Source organism: Cervus elaphus, chromosome 20 (genome assembly GCF_910594005.1).
Source record: "Cervus elaphus chromosome 20, mCerEla1.1, whole genome shotgun sequence".
Taxonomy (NCBI): Eukaryota; Metazoa; Chordata; class Mammalia; order Artiodactyla; family Cervidae; genus Cervus; species Cervus elaphus.
In genome coordinates, this window is record NC_057834.1 from 53,350,109 (window position 1) to 53,376,832 (window position 26,724).

At 38.9% G+C, this 26,724-nt stretch overlaps 1 protein-coding gene across 4 annotated transcripts in view; it reads right to left on the reverse strand.

Annotated features, from left to right (window-relative positions):
• Positions 1–1,561: 1,561 nt before the first annotated feature.
• HIPK1 (homeodomain interacting protein kinase 1) overlaps positions 1,562–26,724 on the reverse strand; it is a 51,840-nt gene continuing 26,677 nt past the window's right edge. For 2 of the 4 annotated variants that reach the window (XM_043879033.1, XM_043879034.1), the window contains 13 exons: positions 23,667–23,786; positions 22,819–22,905; positions 21,993–22,177; positions 21,465–21,627; positions 20,410–20,635; positions 16,249–16,370; positions 15,137–15,271; positions 12,403–12,545; positions 11,816–11,998; positions 11,133–11,339; positions 9,497–9,738; positions 7,363–7,493; positions 1,562–6,286 (listed from right to left, as the gene is read on the reverse strand). In XM_043879033.1, the coding sequence (XP_043734968.1) occupies positions 5,798–6,286; positions 7,363–7,493; positions 9,497–9,738; positions 11,133–11,339; positions 11,816–11,998; positions 12,403–12,545; positions 15,137–15,271; positions 16,249–16,370; positions 20,410–20,635; positions 21,465–21,627; positions 21,993–22,177; positions 22,819–22,905; positions 23,667–23,786 (2,433 nt within the window). In that variant the 3' untranslated portion in view covers positions 1,562–5,797. Of the gene's footprint in view, positions 6,287–6,571; positions 6,677–7,362; positions 7,494–9,496; positions 9,739–11,132; positions 11,340–11,815; positions 11,999–12,402; positions 12,546–15,136; positions 15,272–16,248; positions 16,371–20,409; positions 20,636–21,464; positions 21,628–21,992; positions 22,178–22,818; positions 22,906–23,666; positions 23,787–26,724 lie in introns of all 4 variants that reach the window. The other 2 variants (XM_043879037.1, XM_043879035.1) reach the window with 2 other exon arrangements.

A 26,724-nucleotide genomic window follows, 5' to 3' on the forward strand; every position in this document is an offset into this window, starting at 1 on the left:
TACTCTGGAATGCTTTCACAGTCTCTTTAAGGCCCTCCTCCTTTCCGCCTGGATTGATCAAACACAGATGGCCCTATTGCAGAGCAGCCAGAAGCTTTAACCACTTCCCGCCTAGGCTGCAGGCTCCCCAGGAGAGGAGAAGCGGACTGGAAACTCTAGGGCAAAGGCCTTCTGGGCAGTCATCCAGGAAAAGGAGCTAGAAGGGGCAGGCAGAAACCCCAGAGAAAACTCAGCAAACTCTTTTATTTCTGCTTTAGAATGCTTCCGATGCTGACTTCAGAAACATTCTTCATTTATCCTTTCCTTTCCCAGCAATAACAGCATGGCTTGTTTTCTGCCTTTGGTGGAAGCTGGAAGCAGGGGAGATGAGGTCTGAGAAGAGGTGGGGAGAGGCCACAGCGCTCACACCGTAGGACCCGCCTCTGCAGCTCACTGGCGCCATCTTGTGCTAAGCACCCAGCGTCACCTCAGAATTAGGAAAACCAGGGCTGAGACTTCACCTCTGGTGGAAAATTTTCCACAAGGCAAGCCAAGTAGGCCGAATTTACAAGGGTTTCCATGATTAAAATGCACCTTTCCCCACAGACTATCCAATTACTTAAGGAGCCTCTCTTTGATTTAGACTAAGAAAGACAATGTAACTGAGATTAAAACGAAAGAAACAAAAAACCCAAAACAAAAAATTTATGAGAAATTCATAAATTAATTCTTGATTATCTGGAAGAGAGTCTGACAGCAGTCATTCTATATATTCTTCCTTTGCCTGAAAGCTCCTAGAATATTATCTTACCAAAACTAGAGAGTGTTCAGTGAGTTCACACTAATTTTACACCCATTTAGGGGGGAAAAATCTGAAAAATTTATGTTTGTAGTCTAAATTAAAATAAATGTACTCTGACTTCCCTACTAATGGGAGAGAACAGACTATTGATAATTTCTCTTGGTTATGGCTCCAAAGGGCGTTTCTGTTTTCTCATTTCTATATTCCAACTATGACTGCAGGAGCCCCAAATGAGTTAATGGCCACTGTAAGATAGACTTGTCTTGAAACACATACGTCAAAAGAAGTCAAATGAACATAGCATGTATTCAGAGACCCTCAGTGATGAATCTAGACAAATCAGGAGAAATTTAATTCACTTTAATCATGAGAAATCTGATCAGAAATTCTCCTCTAAAAAACCAAAACTAGTCTTCTAACAGTGCAGCTTGAAAGGAGGGGAAAATAGCATCATCTTGTGGTTATTCTTATTTTCATTTTGGTACTTTAAATGTTTGGTGGAACATGGTAGGAAGCAATTTCATTAATGAGTGTCAGAAGTTTCTGCCTTTTCCAAAGGGCTAGATCCAGATGCTCTTAAGTTAGGGCCCCGGACACTCCATTCTGGGGAAGTGTCCCCTACCAGGCCCTAGTCAGTTCTGCTGTGGAGATTTGTATGAATAAGGAACTTGTCTCTAACATTCTACCAGTCTTCAGATGCAATGTATTCAGCCACTCCAAAGATGCCATTGTTGATCCTCTTTGCACCCTTGTAACACAAGTCAAAACCAGTCACATGAATCAGAAAATTTACCCATTTTATTGATGCATTGCAATTGCTCTACATTTTACCATATTATGTAGAAAATACTGAAAATACAAGCTACTTTGTAAAACCAAAGACAAACATTGAATCCAAAGATAAACTATGTTTTACACAATGGACCCTTTTCCCATAGTTAGTATTAAATTTTAAATATCTATTTTTTTTGTTTGTTAAAATGATTATTTTACATACTCCCTAAGTACATCTGCATTACAAACATAGCTCAGTAATTCTCAGAAACTGTTTCTAGAGGCTTGTTGTAAAAGGAAGCGCACAACCAGAAAAGGGAGAAAGCAAAAAAAGTTTAAATCGCACACAATAACTAGCATATCAAATACATTTAATAAAGTTGGAATTCCATTGCAATATCAAGGATTCAAAGCAGAAATACTAACGTTACATATAATGTACATAAAATGTACTGCTACATGTAGTGAGATTATTTTTCAAGCTGAATCAAAACCACACATTATATAAAGTTTAGCAACAAACAACCATGTAGACATGCTGCACCATCCATCAGTTTAAAAAAAAAAATCGAAATAGGAAGCAGGCTTGGGTCATTCCTGTCACTGAGAGGCAATTTCATTTCCTATCCTAAAACAAACCATCCTAACCAGTGGGTTTCTGCGTAATAATGCTGAATAAAACACACATTACTGCACTTGCCTGGCTAAGGGCAGTCAAGCTAGCCCCTCCAGTGGAGGACGATGGATGGCCAGAACTGTTTAAATGGTGTTCTCATTCCTGGGACTGGGGTTTTAGCTGAGCACTGACCAACTCTGGAGTGATCAAGTGTCCTGATGAGCCTAGAGTGGCTGCACCTTCCCACTTTCTCTCTCCCCCCTGAAGTGGGGAAGTTGGAAATACAAGTTCTGAGAGGACTTAAAGTCTTAAGCCGGTCTGAGGTCAGGACTCTGTGACCGGGGCCAGCTGCTCACTTTATTACGGGGCTTCCCTCATCCTGTCAGGGCCAGCAATGTTAAGCCCCAGAGACAGAATCTAAGCCACATTAAGCATATACGCATTCAGCAGACACAGATGCATTCCATCTTGGTAAATCTGAAACGCCAATTTGCAAAATTAAGACTGAAGATCTCTAAAATTCTTAAAGCCACACACTGCTAGTAAGGTGACTACGGTAACAATATAAGCTCTGGGTATTACCGTCTTCTCCCCATGAAGACTCCTACCTAAGTGGTATCCACTTACTGGACTGAAGGTGGGGGGCGCAGGAGTGGAGTGTTTTGTGTCCCCCCCACCCCCACATCTCATTTCTTACAAAAACAACAAAACTTATCCCTTGTAGAGGAAAGATAAGGAACAAAAAAAGTTTCCGTAGATCTGCCTTTGAGCTAGAAAATGAGAATGTGTTTGGCAAAAAGAGACATAAAGATCAACCACGCTGACACAGAAAACTGTATAATACTCGTGACAGAAACTGTACAAACTGCTTGGGTATCTTGACCGATACAGTGCTGAAAACAGAACTCAATATAATGATGAAAAGAAAGTTGAAAAACACCAACATGTTCCTGGTAGGCTGTTCTGACTATCTGCCCCATCCTGAAAGCCCTTCCTCCTTCCAATGAAGAAATTCCAAATACCTTGACAGCTCCTCGGTGTTCAACCTGGTTCAGAGCTTGCTGACCAGGTCCCATGAAATCTCCCATCTCCATCCTGCACCTCCTTGACACCATCTCTACAAAGAACCAGTCCTAGACGTATCCCTCAAATCTATAACCTTCAGTTCAGATGGAACACATCCACATCTTAGGGTTAACCTTCTCCCCCCAAACCTTTTACGGGCAGGAACTTTGCCATCCCCAGTACCCTCCTCTTGACCCAGATCCGTGCAGGAGCTGGGAGTACAAGGACAATTTCACAGTTTGAAGGGCCCCAACAGTACAGAAGCTGTTAAAAAGAAACCTCAGGAGCCCAATGACTCAACAGGCTTTGGTTCCTTCTTAATATTCTTCACCGGTTAAGAAACCTTTCTGCGAGTTCCCTGTCACCAGCGGCATCACTAAACTCCTCCTCATAGTACTGGGGACATGGTAAGCAATACAACAGGCTCTTTGGTATAAACACATCTGTTACATGTTTTTTTCAACAAGCAAATATTTTACTAGGAATGTCAACTATTCGCAGGAAGGACTGCCACATGGGAAAAGGAAAAAATAAATCATCTAAAAGTGATTGCACTTACTTAAAAAAAAGGGGGGGATGCATATTTAATTGACTCGACTCCTCTCACCTGCTTCCTAAATTCTCACAGAAGCAAGGTAGCAATGCACAGTGAGAGAGCCACATGGGGAAAATGCTTCTGTGAGAACTCAGCTGAGAATCCAAAACAGAAAGGGGTAGAGGTGGTGGTAAAAAAGAGAAGCTACTGTTTTTATTTTCCAATGTCGGCAGGGAAACTGAGAACAATGCATATACACAACACAGCTACTAATCCTGTTCTGATAAATCCCGGTGAACAGCTTTGGGTCCACGGGGGCTTGCTGGTCCGTCCTAAGGCAAGCTCACTGTAAACTCTATGAACCACTACATTATCATATAAGGCACTACAATAAGGGAAGGAGGAGAAAGGGAAGGAAGAGACACACACTGAACAACTCCTCACCAGACACACCTGTGCAAAACAATTCCAAGGGTCTCCTCTCCTTGCAGGCAATGCCCCTGCTCACTCAGCACTACAGTAATATGCTCTATTATAATCGCAATTAGTTCACATACATTCCAACAAGTATCAGTTCATTTTGGTTTAAATACAATGGAGACATCAATTTCATCTCCGGGGTAACACTGGAGGATCAGATACACACTAAATACACAATTCAAGTGTAATCACTACACATTTGATTACAAATAACATTTTGGGTTAGCAGGAAAAATTGCTTGTTATAGTCTTCTAATCAGTATGTACATATTTAATTATGCAAAATATTAAAACACCACCATTACAAAACTTCTAAAATATTTTTAAATTCAGTAATAAATTTTTAAAATATTTTTTGCAATTCCTACATGCACTTATTATATAAGTCTTAGTAAGAGAGCATTCAATTTGCTGCTGGCATACAAAGAAAGCTACTTTTAAGTATAAAAGCTATACACAACGTTCTTATCTGATTTCAGATCCTTTAGCTTTCTCCCCAAATAAATCACATAGAACAAAGGGAGAGATGAGGCAAAGAGAGAAAGAGGTGTATTATTGAAAATTCATACTAATCTTCAGGCAAAGCTCATCAATGCCAGTATCACATAATACAAAGAGAGTTTGCATATAATAAAACAACCATCACCATACAATAATAACCACCTTAATGGCTTTTCCAAGAATAAAGTTTAAGCTGAATCAGAGAAAGACTTTTTTAAAATAATTTAAAAAGAATGCACAGGGCTTCATTTAAAAAGAACACCCAGTGCTTTCACGGTAGGTATGGATTCTCTCACACTAAGTTACCAGCAAATGGTGAGCTGCCTTTTTAACACTACTTTATAATAAACACAGGAGCAACTGAGAGAATCCCAATAGTAACACAGAGTAGTATGTAACCAGTTTTGCAAAAATAAAAATTTCCCACTAAATATAACATGACATGAAAACAATACTAAAACACTGTAAGCTTAAATGTCCCATTAGCAAAGGTAAAATCCCGAGGAGAAATGCGAGACAGTAAAATACAGACTTGTGCAAGCTGCTCTTAAGAGAAGCAATTAAGTCTTGGTTTTTAAACAAGCAGAAAGCAATGGTTTTCCTTTCCTTACTTGTTACCAGATTTCAAGTTCTCCTATCAGCATTTTTCCTCTGACCAGGAATTACAATAAAATAAAGTTAAATAAAGAGATACTTCACTTGTTTTTAAAAGCATTTATAGAAATCAAGTCAGAGAGGGAAAATATTTTTCAAAGGTAACTTCAGAATGATCTCTCTTCCTTGGTAACTGCAGACGATGGGCATGTGAACTCTTCCAAATACCAAAAATGCTGTCACAAAAATAAAGAATTAAAAAACAGGGCAGACTTTGGGAGACTACAACAATGCAGTCAATACTGAGACAGGTTCCCCAGAGAAAAGCCTTCTGCTTCAGTGGGCCCCTGTGGAGCAAGTTGCTGGCTAAGGAGTTTCAGGAGAGGGTAAGGGAGGGGCTCATGACAGCCCATTGAGAACTCGGGCCCCTCCCCTCCCTTATGCTCACCAACTACAAGTAAGAATACTGGCTGATCTTGGTGGGACTCAGTGGGTATCCAGTGTAAATGGCTGAGCCTCGGGAAGACCCAATGTAAGACTGGGTGGCAAACTGGTGTTGGTACTGCGCAGGGGCCACGCTGGCAGAAGTGAGGAGACTGGGCCCAACGCTGACAGGGACCTGGTGCACCAGAGTGCTCGGGTGGGTGGTATAGGCCGCAGCGTGCCTCGAGGAGCCCTGGGGGGAGAAGAGATGAGCAATGGAGGTGGTGGAGCCCAGTGCAGCAGCAGAGGTGGGGGCAGCGTACGTATACAGATGAGGCTGGCTCGGCAGGTGAGCGGGGGCTGGGGCCAGGTGGGGGTGCCCCGTCGAGTGCAGTGGGCTGCCGTGCTGGAAGGCGTAAGGGGCCTGGGAGAGCGGGGCCACAAATGCCTGCTGCCTGCGGGGGGCAGGGTTGCCGCTTCTCTCCTGCGAGGTTGGAGCTGATGATGACTGCTGGTTCTGGAAGGAGGGAGAAGGGAGTGAGCAATCTTGAGGTCACTAATGGTCAATTTTGAGAGTTGAGGTTCTAACATAAACTGCTTCTGGGCTGCCAGAGCACAGATCTCCCAGACTGGCAATGCTGTCAGAAGGCGGCCATCCATCCCTCTGCCTCCTGGCAGAACAGATCCTAACCCAGCCCAAACAGCAGCGGTTTGCTCACCAGTATGACAGAGGAAAGGGAGAAATAAAGAGTTCACAGGGGTTACCCACTCCTACAAGCGAGTAACTGTCGACTCAACTCACCCTATTCTGGCGTCAGTGACTTTGAATCTTCCCTAACCTCTCTTCCTTGCCATTGTTTCTTTTGTTCTCCTCTAAGTTCTTCACATCCCTCTTGAATTGTGGTGCCTAAAACACATGCACTAACTCGAACGTACATCTGCACTTGCATGTGCTCTCTCTTACACACACATGTGCACACAAACCCACAGTTACACCCTCATAGTTACACTTTCTCACTGCTAATAACTTTCATACAAGCACCAGAATTTTAGCTGAGGAAAAAGTGAACACAAATAGAGTAGGGACCCTCCCCACCCATCAGAAGATCAGATGCAGGGAAAAGCGCCCCAAACCCCAGACTCGAGCAACATCTAAGACTAGAACCAGTAGATTAAGTGTATAGACAGCTTTTCACTGTCCCTTGCTTCAAGTAAACAGTATGAGGCTCAAGTTATTTATGACCCAGGAGATGAAAGAAGAGAATCTGGTCTCAACGCTGGTGATGGTGCAGAAGAACTAGGCATGGACTAAAGTATCCTTGGTGCTTTCTAAATTCCAGACATTTCTCTAATCATCCAGGACAGACTCGGGAGGTCTGATGGAAAACCTGGATCGTATACCCTGAACACACTCACAGCGGGAATAAAGAGACACAGCACATGCAGATACGATGCGGGACATGGAACACCAAGCTGTTCAACACAAAAGGTGCTTCATTTGGCTTTATTCAGCAATCCAGCCAGAAGCGGGTTTCTCCAGAAAGCAACAATAGGGGGGGTCCCAAACAGAAAGCAGCAGCCCCTAGCGCTTACCTGGCTAAGGTTGAGTGGCTGCGCTGCACTGGTCCCCCCGCGTTGAGCTCGGTACCCTGTGGGGGTGATACAGCATCCAGATGACTGCCCACTCACTGAAGCCACTGGCTTGGTCTTACTGCTCAGGAGACCTAAAAAAAAGGGTCAGTCAGGCCTTAGTTATGAGCAGACATGGGCTTAGTATCACTGAGCTAAACCTCTCATGGCACCACATTAATCAGTCCATGTCTGTATGAGGTTTGCAAGAGTTAAGGTTTCATGTGTATCTTATTCCCTCAATTACATTTACACCAGAAGAACAAAAACTATATTAATCCTTTTTGTCTTCCTATAGAGCTCCAAGAGGGTCTTCAGAAGGGTCACTTCAGTAAATAGTATTTGATCGCCAGTAATGTGTTAAGGTGCTATTAGAAATATAACACAAGAAAGAACAGACCCTGCTCCCAAGAAGCGTAGGGTTTTATGTATGAAGGAATTAAACAAGAACAGAAATGATAATGTGAAGCTGAGTAAGATACTGGTAATACTGCAGAACATTAAGGTGTCAAAGGGGTTTAAAGGAAGGCAAGATTGTATCTTCTTAGGCATTCACTGTCTTGAAATTCTAAGAAACTACAGCTGAATATAAGCATGATCAGTTTTCAAAATCTTGCTTCCTTCTGTGGCCTCATGAGGAAAACTGGAGCACATATTCAATGACTGGTGGAGTCACTGTTTTCTCTGGACCCAGTTCAGGACAGAGCCCCCAGTAATGCTGCTCAGGGGTTCCCCAGTGGCTTGGTGGTGAAGAATACGCCTGCCAATGCAGGAGTCCTGGGTTTGAGCCCCAGGTCAGAAAGAGGCCTTGGAGGAGGAAATGGCAACCCACTCCAGTATTCTTGCTGGAGAATTTCATGGACAGAAGGGCCTGGTGATACAGTCCACAGGGTCGCAGAGTCGGACATGACTGACGCACTCAGCACAGCTTGGCAGGAGGAAGTTTTGCCCCGTCTGCAGTGGACGGCTACTTCTGAGGAGCAGAACCACACGTCACCCTCAAACTAGAACCCTGCTTATGTCTCTGGTATTATAATTCACAGTAAAATATTAAGTTATAAAAGTATGGAAGGGATGGCTATATTGATGCCAAAAATTCACAGGCCTCTCTATAAAGAGAGTATAAAGTTGCCACTGAAAAAGAGCTGCCTAGACAAGGACTATGTTCTCTGGGCCCCCCTGCTTCTAGGGGGGGCCATGTGATGAGTTTTCACTATTTCCAGGGCTAAAGAGGTTACCACTGTGTGTGTCCCCTCCATACTTCCTTTTCCCTTCTGACCAGATACTCAGGATTCCAAGGCTCTAATCCCTGACTTACTGCAGGCCTACCAACCAGGAACACTGGGAACTCATGTGAATAAGGAGAAAATTTCTATCATGTTAAGCCAGGAAAACTGGGGTTTGTTATTACAGTTTGCATTTCATTACCCAATAACTAAACCAGGAAGCCTAACCCCAGCATAATAGAACAAAAAAAGATGGAGGTAATTTGGTTGATAATACAAGCCACAAAAGCATCACTGCTATGCCACTGGGTAAGAAAAGATCTAAAGTACCTACTGCTTTCCAAAAAAGCTTTTGTAATCATTTTTAATATTATCAGGATTCAATATTACCCCATTTTTGGACTATCAAATTTGAATCACCTGTGGCAAAATAAAAAAAAACTGCCTGCTAATTCTCCATGCCACCCAACATATCTTATCTACTTTCTTCCATCAACAGTGAGTACATTTCTGAGACCACAAGTTCATTTTTATACTAATGCAAGAAAAATGAACACAGGGAAATAAAAACTGATGGCAAAAAATAATTTCCCATTACAAGGAACTGATTCCTAAATTAGGAAAATTTTAGGGAATCTACACCACTAGTCTGTACCACCGGCACAAGCTGTTGCTGCTATTTCGTTGCTCAGTCGGGTCCGTCTCTTTGCACTTATGGACTTCTGTCCCTGGGATTTCTCAGGCAGAGTCCTGGAGTGGGTTGCCAGTTCCCTCTCCAGGGGATCTTCCTGACCCAGGGATCGCGCAGGGATGTGTGTCCTAAGGATACACACATTAAAGGAGAATTCAACTCCAGCTGTGACAATCCTCACCTGAGGCCTGGGTTGCTACAGTGCAGTCACCAAGCTGAGTTTTCAGTGGAGGTACGATGATGGTGCGGGTGCCAGGGCCATCTCCCACGACTCTGCCAGGCCCCTCGGGAAGGGGCCCACTATTGCCCCGGAGAGCACTCAGAGTCTCAGTGGAGTACGGGCTGCTCAAGGAAGAGTCAGAGTCTGGAGAATCATTGACAGTGACGTAACTGATGACATTAGACCTTGCCTTCAGGCCAGAGCTGAGGAGAAGAAAAACACATGAAAATTCAACCTTCTTATAGCAATGTTTCTTTGCTAGTCTCCAGTCCTCCCATAACAGCAACAATGATAATCATTGTGGCAACAAATTTCTGAATACTTTTTATGCGTCAAGCACTATTCTTACACTCTACATGTATCTCACTGAATCCTCACAACACTTCCATGAAGCAGGTACTCGATCCATGTTTTGCAGAGAAGGAAACTGAGGCAGAGGGAGATTAAGAAACTTGACTGCAGTCATACAAGTGGTACGTGGTGAAGACAGGATTCAGATCCAGGACAATCTGTCCTGGACTCCAAAGTATACACTTTTAACTATTCTATGTTGCCTCTTAGCCATTCCTATTCACAGTAATTTCAACAGTATTCTTCAAACACCACTTTTTTTTCATATCACCCTGCTAGACTATAAGCAGTTCCTTATTGTATCTAACTAAACTTTTCACTATAGGTGTTTTTAAAAAAGTTTCTTCACAAACTGATCCCTACCTTACTACTTTTACTTTTTCCTTAATTTTAAATAGGCTTTGCTCCAGTCAAAGCAATCCTGCTGGTTATGTAATTTTTGTCATTATTATGTGGAGAATTTACTTTTTTCTTCCCCAAATCAGTTCAATGACCACTCTCAAAACAGTTATCACCTCTTCTATATGCCTAACACCAAAAACCCAATGAAAAGGAACACAGAACCATCAAGGCAACTGACTATGCTCAGACCAAGAGAGGTGTGTATCACAGTCCTTAAATGTATCCACTCTCTCTTAGTTCACTGCTCAATTAAGGACTTGGATTAAGATGTTGGGATAAAAGGAAACAATCTGGTACTTAAATTCTTAAGCTGAATGATCATGTAGCAGTGGGTGGGAAAGAAGGCAGCCCTACTTAAAGCTCTACCTCTTCCAAAGAGGTCTGTTCACATAAAAAATTACATGAATTTCAAATAATCTCATATGTTCCAACTTGTTCCAATCAACTATTGTTTATATGCTTCTGTTACAGTATCTGTTTCCAGACTCTGAAGTTCCTTAAAAGCAGGGGATCATGTCTGTAGTATATAATGTGCATTCTAAGCCAGAGTAGCCTGAGTAACCATCAAATGTAACTGAACGAATGACTTAACTGATGAACATAAGTAATATTAAAGAAAACCTGACAGTGTTCAGTGATGGAAACCTCAGTGTTCTGGCTCACTCACCAAAGGCCATGCTTCCAAAACTGCCCTTTTTATTGGCCTCCAACTAATAAAAATAAATGGGAAAAAAAAATTGCCCTTTTTGGAAGGGCAATTCCTTTCACAGCCACTAGTCTGAAGCCAATAGACTAAGACCAAGAGCAGGAGTCACAGAGCCAGGGAAACTTTCACCTGTCTTACCTATTGGGCTTATATTTGTTGTCCTCTTCCTCATCAGTGTCACTGCGGATGGTGATGACACTCACAGCAGGGCTGGGAGTGTCTGGAATGATGATTGGCTGATGCTGATCCTGAACAGGAACTAGGGAATTATAAGAAGATGTGGTACGGAGGGGGCTGCTCCCAACCAGAGAATAGACTTGAGATGGCACAACATCCAGAGAGGACCTGCAAGAAAAAGTCATAAGAAAGATCATTCAGGCTTGGTCCCTCAAACTATAATAGATATCTTTTCCCCAGAACTCTTTGATTTCTTTTTACCAAATCATTAAGCCAATACATTTAACTATAAAAGTTCTAAACAAACTGCTCTAGCCAGGGTTTCCAGGGGCAAGAACACCAAAATTAGAATATAGATTTTATTTCTGTATGCCTTTTTACCCCATGGTTAAATTTCACTGTGTAAAGTGGGCAGAAAAATAAAACATCAGCCAAAATCAGGCTGGATTCAAAGTAGCAGCAGAAAGAAATGATTAGTGTAACCAGGACACCTCTGTTCTGTGTGCATGCCCAAAGGTTAGCGCTTTTCAATTTGGCAGCTTCTTGCTGCTTCATACCAAAAGTGTCTATACTCCACACTCTAAATGCCAGGCAACTTCTTTCTCAAACTGGCAGTTTAACTATCAGCCCTAACAGAGACTTACTTAGAAGAAACTGGAGCAGACTGCTTATTCTTCTTTGAAGGGAGGGAACTGGATTGTTGTTGTCTGACAACATGGGCAACGCCAACATTAAGGGGCTGAGCAGTGGCCAGAGTCACATGGTTCGTCAGCAAGGATGGCTGCTGCATGATAGTGCTGTACTGGTTGCCATGAGAGTGGGCATTCCTATATCAACAGAAAGAGGAGCGTGAACGCCAAAAACATTCAGAAACTGGACCAAATAGGTACGAAGAGCAATGGAAACAACCAAATAAATATGTTTTATTTAAGGCTGGGCACCTGGATTATAAGGCTTTGGGGGTTTTCACTGTATGGTTTCTAATTGTATAAGACTTCCTTTAAATCTGAAGAAATCAATTCCTGAACTTAGAACCTACTGTTTTCCTGTATTTGAATTTTTTTGTAACTCCATCTCCTAGCTTGATATGGATTCTTTTCTTCAAGGATTTCACACAGAGATAAATCTTTCCTTTCCTTTATTTGCTTCCTGTCTCACCAAATCTTCAAGTGCCCATTCTCTAAGGGATCTGCCCTTGTAAATCTCCCAGAGAGGAACACAGGGCACTTGCCTCCAGTCTGCGAGCTGCTGGCCGCTGCCCATGGCCTCTGGGATCACTGCAGTGGGCTGGACAGAGTTGTGTAGAGCTACCCCAGGCAACTGTTGCCAAGTGGAAGGCAGGAGAATTTGTTGGGTTCCTCCAGGCCAAGCCTGCTGTAAGGAAACACACACAAAAAGATCCAGACTTGACTCATTCTTGGCTTTTTCTTTTTCTTTAGATGAAAGAAAAATTCATATCTTAAAAGAAGTTCCTTGTAGATTGTTAACTTGCAGAGATTAAAAAAGAAAGGTCAGAGGGGCTCAAGGTTACAAGTCTCATAAACAGGGAAAAAGAATGCACTGCTTTCTCTTGGCCACCTCCATAACCTGACCACCAGGGTATTAAAGAAAGGCAGATCCCTGTGGTTAAGAGTTTCCACTGCACTGCAGAGTAAAGAGGTAAGCTCTTGTTAAATGCTAGAGTAATATTTTTGGAAAGGGTCTAAAAATGTCCCTAGAAAGAGTTAAGACAACTCCCTTGAGATTAAAAATAGGAATTTAAAAATATGAGTGCCAATCAGATAAAAGACATCAGGTCAATCTGACCCATAAAACAAAGAGAAGAATTGTTCCTTTTTAAAAGTGTAGTACTTGGAAAATGGAGCCAGATGTGGATGACCAAAGGCCAAAATCCTTTGGCAAACAAGCTTATGCCAGCAAGAGAAAACATCATTTATAGTCATGTGATAGAATTTTTTTAAAGGCAATAAAAAATATTTAAGAAATAGATGCAGAGTACCATATTTTGTTTTTAGTAGTTTCCTAAAATATGTGTAATTTGTAGGAACATAACTCGACATAAAAACTAATCACTGAAACAAAATACATTATTTGTAGTTTTTAACAAGCCATGCCACTTGCAATAGATATCAACAAATATGTTTTCTGTACTTCTTATGAAAATTGTGGCATGTCCTTAAAAAAAGGGAACAGATTTGAAAGTCTGCTTTTTAAACCTGAATTCTACAGTACAATCACCTACAATGCCTGAGTACATATTGTTCTGTTTCTTGAATTTCAAACTGCAACGCCATCAACACACTGTTTTAAAAATATTTCTGCAAGTAACAGATCCACTTGTTACAAATACCGGTTCCAAACAAGCAGCCTTCAAATCAGAGAAACTGCAAACACGTCTGCTACCATAAGCAGAATTCAAAACAAAACAAAACAGAAAATAAGAAAAGTATGTTAAGTCACACCATGCGTCTTTCCATAAGCCAACACCTGCACAAGACAAAGCATGTAGTTTAATACAGAGCAAGAAATAACATTTCAACGTGAGGCAGAAATCTGGCGTTCCAAGCGACGAACTGTTTTGACAGAGGAAGAGCAAAAATATGCAAAGCTTAGCAAATGGCTAGTGCAAACTTAGGAGAAGCAGCAAAGGAGAAGTGTCAACTACCATTCCCAACCTCAAAACTATAGGTGTGCAAGTTAAAACCAGTGGCTTGGATCTCCAAATTGGAAATTCATCTGACTCCCTTATACTCAGCATTTATGCTTATGATGGAATTATTTTGGTGGTGACATAGACTTTTAAACTGAAAACCAAACAAACCCCAGCAATAAAAATATGTATTCTAAAAGTGTTTTTCACTCACATAAGCCCTTGAGAAACAACAAAAGAAATTTAGAGCTACTTTGAAAGATGGGGAAATATCAGGATTCAACACTATCAAATAGGTTTTCAAATGCTTATCTGATTTTAATTTTTAAATAATAAAATGCTGGACATCAAATAAATAATTCTAACTCCCCCCAAAAAACCAAAACACATCCAAAAATCACTGTTAGGGTTCCAAATGTTGAAATATACCTCAAAGTTCTATCTGTTTGTTTTCTAATTTCTAAGACCCATACTACTACATTTGATGCTGTATTTAACAACTTTTCTCCATGACTTTTGATAACAAAGACGTTATTCCTGCATAAAGTTTTTCAATCATATTTTCACCTTGGTATAAAGACCTATTTGTAAAATCATTTATTTCCCTATAAATGAGTTCACCTTTGATTTCAACCAACAAATGAAATATGATCTAAAAAGGCTCTAAAGGGAACATGTTTAAATGGAAGGTGTAAGTTGCTACTGGTCATGAGTGGCAAAGAGTTATCTTCATAGGTTCATGGAGGGAAAATTAATACCAACTGAGGAATAAATCAAGAGAATCTTAAAACATTTCTACATGCACAAAACTTTTAGAAGCTTAAAACAGTAGGTCAAGGAAGGAAGCTAACTTGCCAAAGAGTTCAAATTCTGGCCATCCAGGTACCTGTAGCAGGGCCAAACTAAGGGCCATCTCCTTCATTCTTAAGGTTCAGAAGGTAAAAGATAGGGCAGAGAACAGAGAGCAGTGCTGAAGCTCTTCTGAGGCTACACCAAGTGCTTTCATCACACTAGGCTGGCAAAGAAGAACCAAGGGATCTGACTCTTTCAGAGTCACACTGAACACCAGAGTCAAACAGTGAGTGCTTCAGCAAATGTCAGGGAGGAAAACAATGAGACATTAAAGATGTAGCAAGAACACAGCCACAAAATGGCACATGCTTCCATGCCCTCTGCAAAGACTAAGTTAAAAAAATTTCTTTTGAAAAATGAGAAAACCAGAAAAAAAACAGAACAAAAACAAACAGGAAAAATTAAAATTAAGAAAGAAACCAAAGAAACTCCGTTAGTAACACAACCAAGCGAGGGGAATTACCAGTACAGCCGCAGTCTGTTCAACCAGCGCCGGCCGGCCGGCTGCGCAGCTCAGAGTGAAGGGCACCGCGTACTGCGGCGTGATGGTGGCTACTTGAGGGTGGAGAGTTGCTACCATTAGTGGTGTACAGCTTCCCTGAAATGTAGATTAGGCAGGTGAGTGAAACAAACACCGAGGCAGGTTATCTGGGTTCAGAAGGGTTTTCACCCCCCCGAGTTATTACCAACAATATGCAGGAGTTTCACATCACTTAAAATTCATGTACCAAACACAACTTTCCCCTCCAACTCCGCACAGCACTGGCCAACTAGGTCAAATGTCAATGGCCTAAAGCAAAAAAATATACAGGAATCCTTCTTGGACCAGATTCAGGGGATCAGGAAACTGAGTTACTAAAAAACTCAGCTAACAACGGCATGTATTAAGACTTTCTCCTCTTCCTGCTCACAAAAGGAGGATTTTGGATTTCAGGATTTGCTATATGTCATGGGCCACAAACATTTACACACAGAATTTAAAATACAGTATCTGTTGTTTATAGGAATATTTCATGAGCTTCTTGATCACCTTAGTGATCAAGGGATCACTAGTGATCACTTTAGTTGCATTTTGCATGGCAGGTATAAAGTTTTAAAACTTTCTACAGCCTAGTTAAACACAAGGAATGAAGAGATGTATTACTTGAAGAGATATTCTGCTATGATCCAACGTCTCAACTGTGATGAAATTCTCAAAGAGTAAAGGGGACACTAAGAGAGCAAAAGGGAAACCTTTTACTTTTAGAATTTAAGTGTTGCTACATGTTGTACTTTAAGAGCATCTAGATAAAAGATTAACTTCATCCCACAAAATTAAATTTACTCAGGGGATGATTTCTCAAAGTCTGGCTATTTATGTCTCTAAGTCTAAGGAAGACAATGGCAGAGCTGCAATAGCGTTAGGAATGAGTACATCATTCCATTATAGATGTTCCATTTTAAGTCCCCTGAATATGACCAAGAAAGATCTTATGGTCAAAGCAAATTTCATTTTCTAGGACCAAATATCTGATTCTCAACAGTGCTTCAGAGAACTTCAGCACTACTGAGCGTCCGAGCTGCGCTGGCTCTTACCTGTGTGAGAACCCCCGACTGTATCTGTAGTGGCTGAGCAGCTGGTGCCTGGGGGACAATCGGCACTGCATTATCCATCCTCACAGGGAATCCAGAGTGTTTTGTTGTTGCTTGCAGTCCAGCTGTAAAAAGCAACATCACAGTTATATTGCTTTGCTAGGCCTGGGGGTACTACCTGTTTGGGGGGTTTTTGGTTTTTAGCTTTTCAGTTCAAAGAATCCACCACCCAGGTTTTCGTTCTAGACACTTCAGACAAAGGAATTTCACCAAAGTCTGAGAAGTTAAGGAAAGGGAGATTTGATTCCCTTCAGGTTAGATCAATAGAAAGCTGCTTGATAGGGGGAGGGCTAGTTTCAGGAAATTCTAAAATTTTTTTTATCCAACAAAGCTTAAAACATTACACTCATTCCACTCCCAGTAACAGTAGAGGCAAAAATAAACAACTTTGCTTAGTAAGTCACATTCACCTTTTAATCCACTAAAGATGGAAAAAAAATTTTTAATTAATTAAAATTAATTTTAATTAATTAAAATCATTAAAAATATAATCTATTAAAAACAAAGACTTCATTACTTTTGGTTAGATAAGGAACATTATAAAAAGCTCAATAATTTATTATCTCAGTCATCTTTTTGTTTAGAATATTTTAAGGGCATGTTTTTACCCAACTCCTCAAAAATGTATTACCTAGGTCACAAATTAGTCATATATTTTATCCTTAACCAGTATGTGAACTGAAGGAATTATACCTAGGATAAAAGTATTTTGAAAGTAGACACTGTGGTTTACAGAAACACTTTTCAGTATTTATTTGAGAAATCTGCTCTCATCACTAACAGCTTTCTAAGAAATCTCTTTTGTAGATAATGGAAAGCTAAGAAAATTTTTGTTCCCTTTAAAACAATGACCATATCTAATTACTGTTTTTTTTTACTCATTATCCTCTGGGTACACATGTTGAAGAAATGTTTCCTACAAATCAGGAGTATCTCATTCTGGGGGAAAAGGGGGCTCAAGATAGTTCCCCCTTTGTTAAGACTTGAGAAAAGAACCTTCAAAGCTTTCTTTTAAACCTATCCTGTCAAAGCTTTCTATGTAGAGAATTTAAGTTTCTATTATGCCTCTAATTCACTAAAGCTTGCATTTTTGTTAAAAGAGAGCTTATAGCCATTTTAATTAAAATAGTCTGTCAATGACACTTTCTGGGCTATCACCAACTAGTTTCTCTGAAACTTACTATGGAGGTATCAAATGAGCACAACTCATAAACTCTAATATGTTGCTTTCAGCAATTTTCCATTTCATAGTTCAAGTAACTTAGTAACTAATTGTCATACAGGAAAACACAATCCAGAAATGTACAAAGTAAAAGAGACTAGTAAAATAAGAATTAGAATACTCTAATAATAACTTTTTAAAAAGTGCTACTTACATAAAAATAAAAGGGAACAAATCCAGGTATCCAGATTTAAAAAATTACCAGCCATTCTTCCTAAGGCAATGCTATTTAATTAGAAAGCTAGGTAACATCAAAATTCTTGTCTATATCCCCATGGCTTAACTACATTATTATATATATATATATAACATATAACTACATTATAATAGCCTCCTACAAATTGTTAGGAACTGAGGAGACAAAATTTAGAAAGAAATGTTCACTATAGAAGCTCATCTTTGTGTCCTAGGATGATGAAATAAAAGAGGACAAAATTACAGAATAATAGTTTCCACTGAGCAAAATGTGTATCTATTTTGGTCAACTGGAATACTACAGAAAGTAGTATTTATATACCGACCCACAAATGTGACTCTAAGTAAGTATTAGATTGCTACAGTAACTTAGGCTAAGCCACAGCAGTCAAGATAGTTTAAAACTAGCTTTTTCAGGGAAGCCCCAAGTGGAAACAAAGATTAACACAAAAGGCAACACTTTGGGAAGGCTCTCCCTGAGCCCTGAACTAAAAGGAGTAAAGTTTTATTTTTGTTTTTGAACACAGTCCTTTAAATTAAAACAAAAAAAAACATGAAAAGTATGGAAAGAAGAATAAAACTACCTAATGATGAGGGTCTATTCCCCTCTAAGTATAGGCATCTTATAAAAGAGCTCATGGTGAAACCAAAGTAGGCAAACCTGTAATAGAGGACTGTTGGGCAGAAACCAGCATATGGCTATGGCTGGTAAATCAACTGACAACTCTTTACCACTATTTGAGTTTAAATACTGAAAGATAGTAAAGAATAACACAATATACAAACTATGCGTCCCACTGCCTGGGTTCAAACTGTGGTTCTACCACTAACCAGTCATAAAAAAACTAGGCAGATGAGGTTATCAGGATCAATTTTCTCATCTACAAACTGGGGATAATGACATTACCCACTTCCAAAGGTTGGTTGTGAGAATGAATTAATACATGTAAAAGCACTTAGAACATTATCTGACATGTAGTAATACATATCAGTTTTCAACACTGTCATCACTTTATTCTAAAACTCCCTTTCCTTTGGAAATTTTAATATTTGCTCTACCTAGCTCCTCAGGTTATTTAGGCTTCCTACATAGGAAAAAATTTCCAAAACTATCCTTACCTAATTATACCAAAACCAGTTAAACCACTTTTCCCTTCTACCTCTTCTGTTTACATTTCTTTGTTAAAAGAACCTTTTAAAAGTTCTTCTGCCTCATCTCTTAAATATCATCTGAGAAGCAGCAGAAAACTTCAGAGTCCCACATCTGAAAATTGTTACAATGAAACTCACTTTGGAAAAGGTGATGGGGAAGAGATGGCTATTTGCTAAGTAGAAGAATCACTCAACATATGATAACCCAAAGTACAGAATTTACTATGAAGCACACGCAAAAAATAATTTGGTAAATTAGGCTAAATTTGCATTTACGGATTTTGAATCTGCTCCTCCGCTCTCCCTGTGGTTTCTCCCTGGTTTACATCGCTATCGCTCTCCTGTCCTCCCGGTAATCTCTCAGTCTCCCCTAGCCCCTCTTTGCCTTCTGCTTGCTCCGACTCTGTCAGAAACCAAACAAACAAGAGAGTCACAGTCAATAAGTAACTGAAGTAAAAAGATAAAAATGCTAACTGCTTCTATATGAACTGCTAGAGTAGCCTGAATCCAGATTTATTTCCAGAGGACACTGACACTGACTTTGTAATGGGAAAGTCAAGATGCTGTCAGAATATATCCTTAAAATAATTTAACTTTTTAAATTATTTTTTAAATGGTTCATGAGATCAATGAACACTGAACAACAATGAGAAAATGAGGAAGGACGGAAATGTGAAAATCAAAATCTTATTGCAACACATCAGGTGAGAGTTCCCTTCTTCAGCTACTCTGTTCCTGTTGACAGGCGTTTGTAGGAACAGTATAATTAATAAGCTGAAGCAGATAATCTTAATAATGCCTTCATTTTTCAGTTCAATAATGATCTTTACTTCTGAATATAACTTTAGAGATTTCTATATTCTTAAACATGAGTTTTAAATTTTTGAATAAAATTGTTTTCATTTGGGATACTAATTTTATTTTATAATGGAATGATAGAGGAAATATGATTCAGTATACAGCAGTTCTGTTTCAAACAACTTTTTTCAAGATGTATATACTCTGCACATTGAGAAATACATGTTTATGCCAGATACAGGACATTGGTACAAGGTCTCAATGTACAAGAAAACTGGTATCAGGCAATTCAAATAAGGAAACAGTAATTGAACTCCTATGCATCAGAGAGTATCATAATTAGACAAGTAACCAGTATAAAAAAGGTCAGCCTTCTTCAGAAATCTTCGTATCAGAGACTGAGTTTAAAGCTATCAAAGATCAAAACTAAGCAACTTGATATCTAATTAGGAGCTGCCTAAAGCAGGTAGGTCTGATATATATATATAATACAAGGGTTTCCCCACTTACTTTGAAAAGCAGGTGGACATCTACCCCTGAGCTACACCCCCTAGAGAGTATCATAATTAGACAAGTAACCAGTATAAAAAAGGTCAGCCTTCTTCAGAAATCTTCGTATCAGAGACTGAGTTTAAAGCTATCAAAGATCAAAACTAAGCAACTTGATATCTAATTAGGAGCTGCCTAAAGCAGGTAGGTCTGATATATATATATAATACAAGGGTTTCCCCACTTACTTTGAAAAGCAGGTGGACATACTATAAATGTTTGTTGGAATGGATCTGTCTGAGTGCAAATCTGGGTGGTTCCAGGCTGCAGGGAGACACCCTGCTGGGCGACAGCAGGAACGGGGGCGGCAGATGATGGGTACAGAGCCGACTGGTAGTTTAGCAGGGAGACATCGGAATTGGCCAGAGAGAGAGTAGCAGCTGCTGCAGTGGAACTGGAAGCTAGAACACTGGCCTAAAAATAAAAGGATTACAACTGGTATCAACATTTTCATACACACAGAATCTATCCGGAAAACTAGGAACAAAGTTTTAAAATGTAATGCTGTCTTTGAAATAACTCTCTGCTTAAGAAATTCTTCCTATCTCTAAACTTAAGGTCAATTATAAAGTTGGAAAATAAAAAAACAGAGAATAAAAAACAGTTCCACTCTAAGTGAAGCTATATAAATAAACCCCTACCTCTTCCTTCTTTGCAAAAAGCTACTGGATATGAGATCCCACAGAATTTCACATGCTCTTCTATTTAAAAGTTAGAACTAGCTAAGAAATTAGGAAACTTAATGTCTTCAGAAACAAGCGTAAATGTAAATATCACTATTTGGCAAACAAATGCAAAATCACTCTTAGAGTTAATTAATGGAATTCATAGAAACAAAGAGTCGATCAGTGGTTGGTGGGCAGGATAGGAGATGGCAGGGGAGGTGGTTAAAGAGTACAAGATTCCAGTTTATCAGATAAGTAAATTCTGAGGACCTAATATACAGCATAAAAAAAAAAATTACTGAAAACACCTTTCAATACATGTAATGAGAGCTATCTAACAAAGAGAGAGTCATTTGGCTGAAATCAGTACATGAATAGCAATGATAACTAAAGAAGACAGGTTCCACTTATTTGACTATGCTAAGACTATATTAGCACATGACCAGTAGGTATCATCAGTCTGGAACTCCTTATGAAGCAACCATCAAAGCAAAAACTGGTTTCTTTACCCCACCCTGTACTCTTACTAGGTTTTATCCCATTTAGGTTCTGAGTTTCCAAAATCATTTACTAAATACCTGATTGTGAACTGTATTAAGTTGGTTACTGAAGCTCATAGTTAGATTTGTGCTTGTATTTGGAGCAACATGCGTGGTGAACGGACTCTTGATCTGACTCACTGTATCATACATGTGGACCCTCCGTTTGCAGATCTCCATGTTCTGGAAACAAGACTTAACACTGAAAAAGAGATTAAAAATTCAATTAAATAAATGCTGTGATTTAAGAAGATAGTAAATAACTCAAGATAAATACAATCGATGTTTTTCCCTCCTGAGTACTTTCAGAGAAAATGAACCGAGCATCTTTCAGAGAAAATGAATCAAGCATTTTTATAACCATAAAGAGGAAAAACACACATCTAATTTTTAATCTCATGACTTTTCAGTAAGAAGAAAAACCATCACTGAGCCAAATATGCAAGTACCAAAGCCACTGCTCATGTGATACTTCCATTTAGCAGTAAGATCAACAGAGAACCTGTTGAGTGTAACTCAACAGAGAACGACATCATGGCAAAGTGCCCCAGACCATACTATACTCACTGATTGCTATGTGGAAAATCCAGAAGGTGAGTCATTGTCACAAACTGGTGGTTAAGAGTTTTCAGAGGAGTAATTCTCTTATCTGCATCAATTGTTAGCATTTTTTTTAACAGATCAATGTATTCTCTTCGATCCGCCTTCTCTGCCAACATATCTGTTCCCTCTAAGTCTGTAGACATGTTCACCTTCCAAGGAAAATTTAGAAATATTACAGTTCATCACTTCACCTTTAATGCTGACATTTAATATCTGTATTGTGTATATATATTTATACATATATATTAATATGTATGCTTTATATATATATACAAATATATGTGTATAGATAGATAGATTTCAAGAGAAACACCTGATGAAATTTTTTCACAAATGGAAGCTCTTATACTAAAATATTCAATTTGGTACAGTTCATTGGTAGAATAAAGATGAATAAGCTCTTTTTGTTCAAAATCTGTATAAAAGAGGTTAAACAAAAATGACTGTTATTACTTAAATACAAGTTTCTATTGCTGAAAAGATAAAATGAGCTATTTATTCAGTAGAGAAAATGGACAAGAAAGAAACCTTCATAAATAATATTTCAAAATACTGACATGCATCAAGACTAGTTAAACAAAAGCAAAGGAGAAATAATTCTAAAAATATCTTTTGCTAGGATTCAAACATTCTTTTAATACATGGCAGAATATTAATGTGTTTATGTAAAAAATGAAAAAAAACACTAGATGATAATAAACTGAATCTATCTTTAATATAACTAATAGAAGTGTATCTCTGATTAAGAAGATACACAAATGTCTGACTTTCTGAAACATTCTATACTCACCTGAGCCATATCATCTAAACAATTAAAAATGTACTTTCGAGCTTCTTTTGACTTGATCCCGGTCTCCAATTCATGTTCTTCAGGTGTCTACAAAATACAGTTTTTTAAAAATTCCATCTGTATGATATTTCCACATTTTATTCTAAATTAAAGCCAGATTACAAAGAAACAAGTATTATCATCTTCCCAACCAGAGGTCACAAACATGAAAGTAATTTACAACCAGGAAGTCTTCCAGTAGAGATGGGACTTTGATACCTGGCCTCCCTTTCAACAGTGATAAAATAAATGTGAACCAATGATGTAGCACAGTTCCTGAAGGATGTCAGTTAAGAAGAGACATAGCCATTTTTCTCTAAAAGCTACATTCAAATGAAACTATATTTCAAATGCTAACTATTCAAAAGGTTCAGAGACAGAGAGTACTACTGGATTAATTAAATTACTCACATACAATGTTTTCAAGAAAATAGGTAAGGTCTTAATATGGGCAATTATAAAAGTATGCTATTGTATATTTATTGAGAATTCACTAAAAAAAACAACACTACTAAATTACTCTAGTTCTTCCTATCACTCAATGATAAGTAAGCACTACTTTCCATACCCTCTTCTTAGCTGCTGATTCAAATATATAAAATAATCTCAGCTAACTGTACTGGAATTTAATGTTTTAACTAAGGATAAGGCATACGGGTACAGTGAAGTAATTTCTCGAAGTATTTCCTCCTGCAAATACACATTCTCACTGCCCACCCTCCTTCGCCTCAATTTAATAACTAAACTTTGAATTCAAATTGAGATTAAGGAGTACAGGAATGAGTAGTATAGAACAATAAAAGTCAGACCTTAAGTCTCCATAGCGGGTACCCCAAATTAGGGTCTCTGTTGAAAAACCTAGTAGTTTTTGTTCCGGCACTGAGAAGATATTCAGCTGGCAGGCCTTGTGTTTGTGAAATGTAACGAATCTGAAATGTCAAAATCATCAAAACATTGATTTGGAGTGAAAAGGGAAAATTATTAAAAACTTTCACACTAAAATATTATTAGCTGTAGTCAAAAAAAAAAAAAAAAAGGTACCACAAAGAAATTAACTATTTGATCAATACAAATGAAATTTATCTGTAAATACATATATTATTCCCAAATATTTATTTAGTAACTTTGTCACTATACCTGTTATTTACAAGGAAAACTCAGTTTTGAAAATTTTCTGTGACCTTTATTGGTTTCCTGTAGACTTCTGACAGAGCTCAAAAAAAAAAAAGAGATTTCTAGGACAGAACAGAAAGTTTTCCACAAACTATTTCATGGATTACCAAGGTTATGTTTGTTGATATATTATCAGATTCAAAAGATCAGGAAAAAATTTCCATAAGCCTCTTTCTTCCTTAGCTACCTCTAGCTCTAACTCTAGCTCCAGTCAATAGTCCCTAGTCAATTGTCCCTACTCTAAACTGCCACAGAGCTTCTCTCTCATGCCATAAAATTAAGCACTTAATTCAGTTTCTCTATTCCCACATTAATAAGGGGCAGGTACTATGTTCATTCATTCACTATTTATTGAACAACTACTTTGAACTAGGCTAGCAGTTCTCAAAGTGTGGTCTGGGGAACACTGAGGGGTCCTCAATATCTATTTAGGAGTCTATGAAATATAAACTATTTACATAATAGTACTAAGAAGTTATTTGCCTTTTTCATTTCTTTCTCACGGGTATACAGTAAAGAGTTCCAGAAGTGATGTGTGATGACATCACTGCTCCAATGGCTAATGAGACATGTGCTTACATATTCTTGTGTTTTAAAAGTTTCCCAGTTTCATTGTCCACACCTGTCTTTACTTTCACAATTCTGTCTACCCTAAAAGGTAGTCTGCTCCTTTCCCATGCTGCTCAGCTGGTAAAGAATCCACCTGCAATGTGGGAGACCTGGGTTTGATCCCTGGGTTGGGAAGATCCCCTGGAGAAGGGAAAGGCTACCCACTCCAGTATTCTGGCCTGGAGAATTCCATGAACTATATATATAGTCCATTGGGGGTTGCAAAGAGTCGGACACAACTGAGCGACTTCCACTTAACCAACTGAAAGGAAAATAACAGGTAATTTTTTTTTACACTCCCCCCACCTCCTGGAGCTTCCCAGTTGGCGCTAGAAGTAAAGAATTCACCTGCCAACACAGGAGACACAAGAAACAAGGGTTCGATCCTGGGTCAAGAAGATTCCCTGGAGTAGGAAAATGGCAACCCACTCCAGTATTCTTGCCTGGAGAATCTCATGGACAGAGGAGCCTGGTGGGCTACAGTCCATGGGGCAGAAAAGAGTCAGACAACTGAGTGACTGAGCACACCTACTCCATATGAGAATGGCTATATTTAATGATGAAATTAGAAACTTGTAAGCAAGGATATCTTACTTCTCATCTCTCTTCCCCAAAAACTTCAGTTTTAATTTTTAATGCAATATATATTTATAGACATAAGCTATATAAACAGAGCTGTTTGGGGTCCTCAACAATTTTTTAAGAGTATAAAGCAGAGGTCAGTCTAAAGGCCAAACCTGGCCTGCTAGCTATCACAAGACAATTTTAGACAACAGCAGGATATTACCCTGAGTCTGTGGGACATACATAACTGGAAGCCGAAATAAAGCATTAGCAAAACAGAAAAAAAAAAATTTAAGTTGCAAATAGGAACATTTTAAATGTGAACTTCTTCTGCATACAAAAAGGGTGAAATATTATGTAACATCCAGGATAAAATCTGTGCAATTAAATACTATGCAGACATTTTAAATGACAGAAGTATATTTATTGACATTGTAAGAAAGATATTTCATAATATCCTAAATGAAAAAGCAGATTACGAATTAAATACAAGCTCACTTAAATTATACTTCCCTGATTCTAAGAGGCATATTTTTTCACATTAACATCTTTGCAATTAGGATATATCTTAACAACTGATAGCCACAATAAATCATGGTTTAATTGCAAGCATTCTTTCTTATAGGTACAGAAAAGTAGTGTGTCTCTCAACCAATGGTGTCTTAGATTTGATAAACACAGTGTCTATATCCATTTATATTTGAAACATAACTATATGCAGCGCATATTCATTCATTCATTCTTTCAGTAAGGACTTATTGAGCCAGACAATGATGATTTTTAAAATAAACATGATTCCTGCTCTCATAGACCTTGCAGTCAAGTGAAGGAAACAGACACTGAATGTATAAGTCAAACTGAACAGATATCCTGAAGAAAATAAATAGGCTTCTACAAAAGGAACCTAACCAAGACAGAGGACTGGTGAGGAAAAGGTCCTTGAAGAAGTGACACTTTAGCTAATAAATGAGTAGGGACTGACTAAATGAAATAAATGAGTGGTGGAGAAGCATTCCAGACTAAGAGAACAGTATGCATGAGGGCCTGTGCTAGAAGCAAACACTCTTAACCAGTGCTGAAATAATGCCAGTGGGTCTAGAGCAAGAAAAGCAAGAAGTGGTATGAGAGCAAATCTAGGAAGGGAGAGAAGGGGAGGAACAACCCACGTAGGGGTTCAGAGGCCATATTAAGAATTTAACCCTTTATTCTAAGTGACAGGAAACCACTAAAAGAGCAGAGGAGTGGGATCATCAAATTGGTGTTCTGAAAAAAATCACTCTGGAAAAAAGACTGGAGGGAGGCCAGAGTAGATAGAGGGAGGTTGTCTAGTAGCCCATGTAAGTGATGGAGACAGACTGGACTAGGGTAATAGCAGTAGGAAAAAATGAGTATACTCAAGAGGCATTAGGACATAGATGGTCAGGCGATGCGTGTGAGTGCACATGCACACATACACTGCAAAACTACATTTTCCTTCATAGAATTTATCTCAATGGTACTATTTAATTATTTGTATAATTA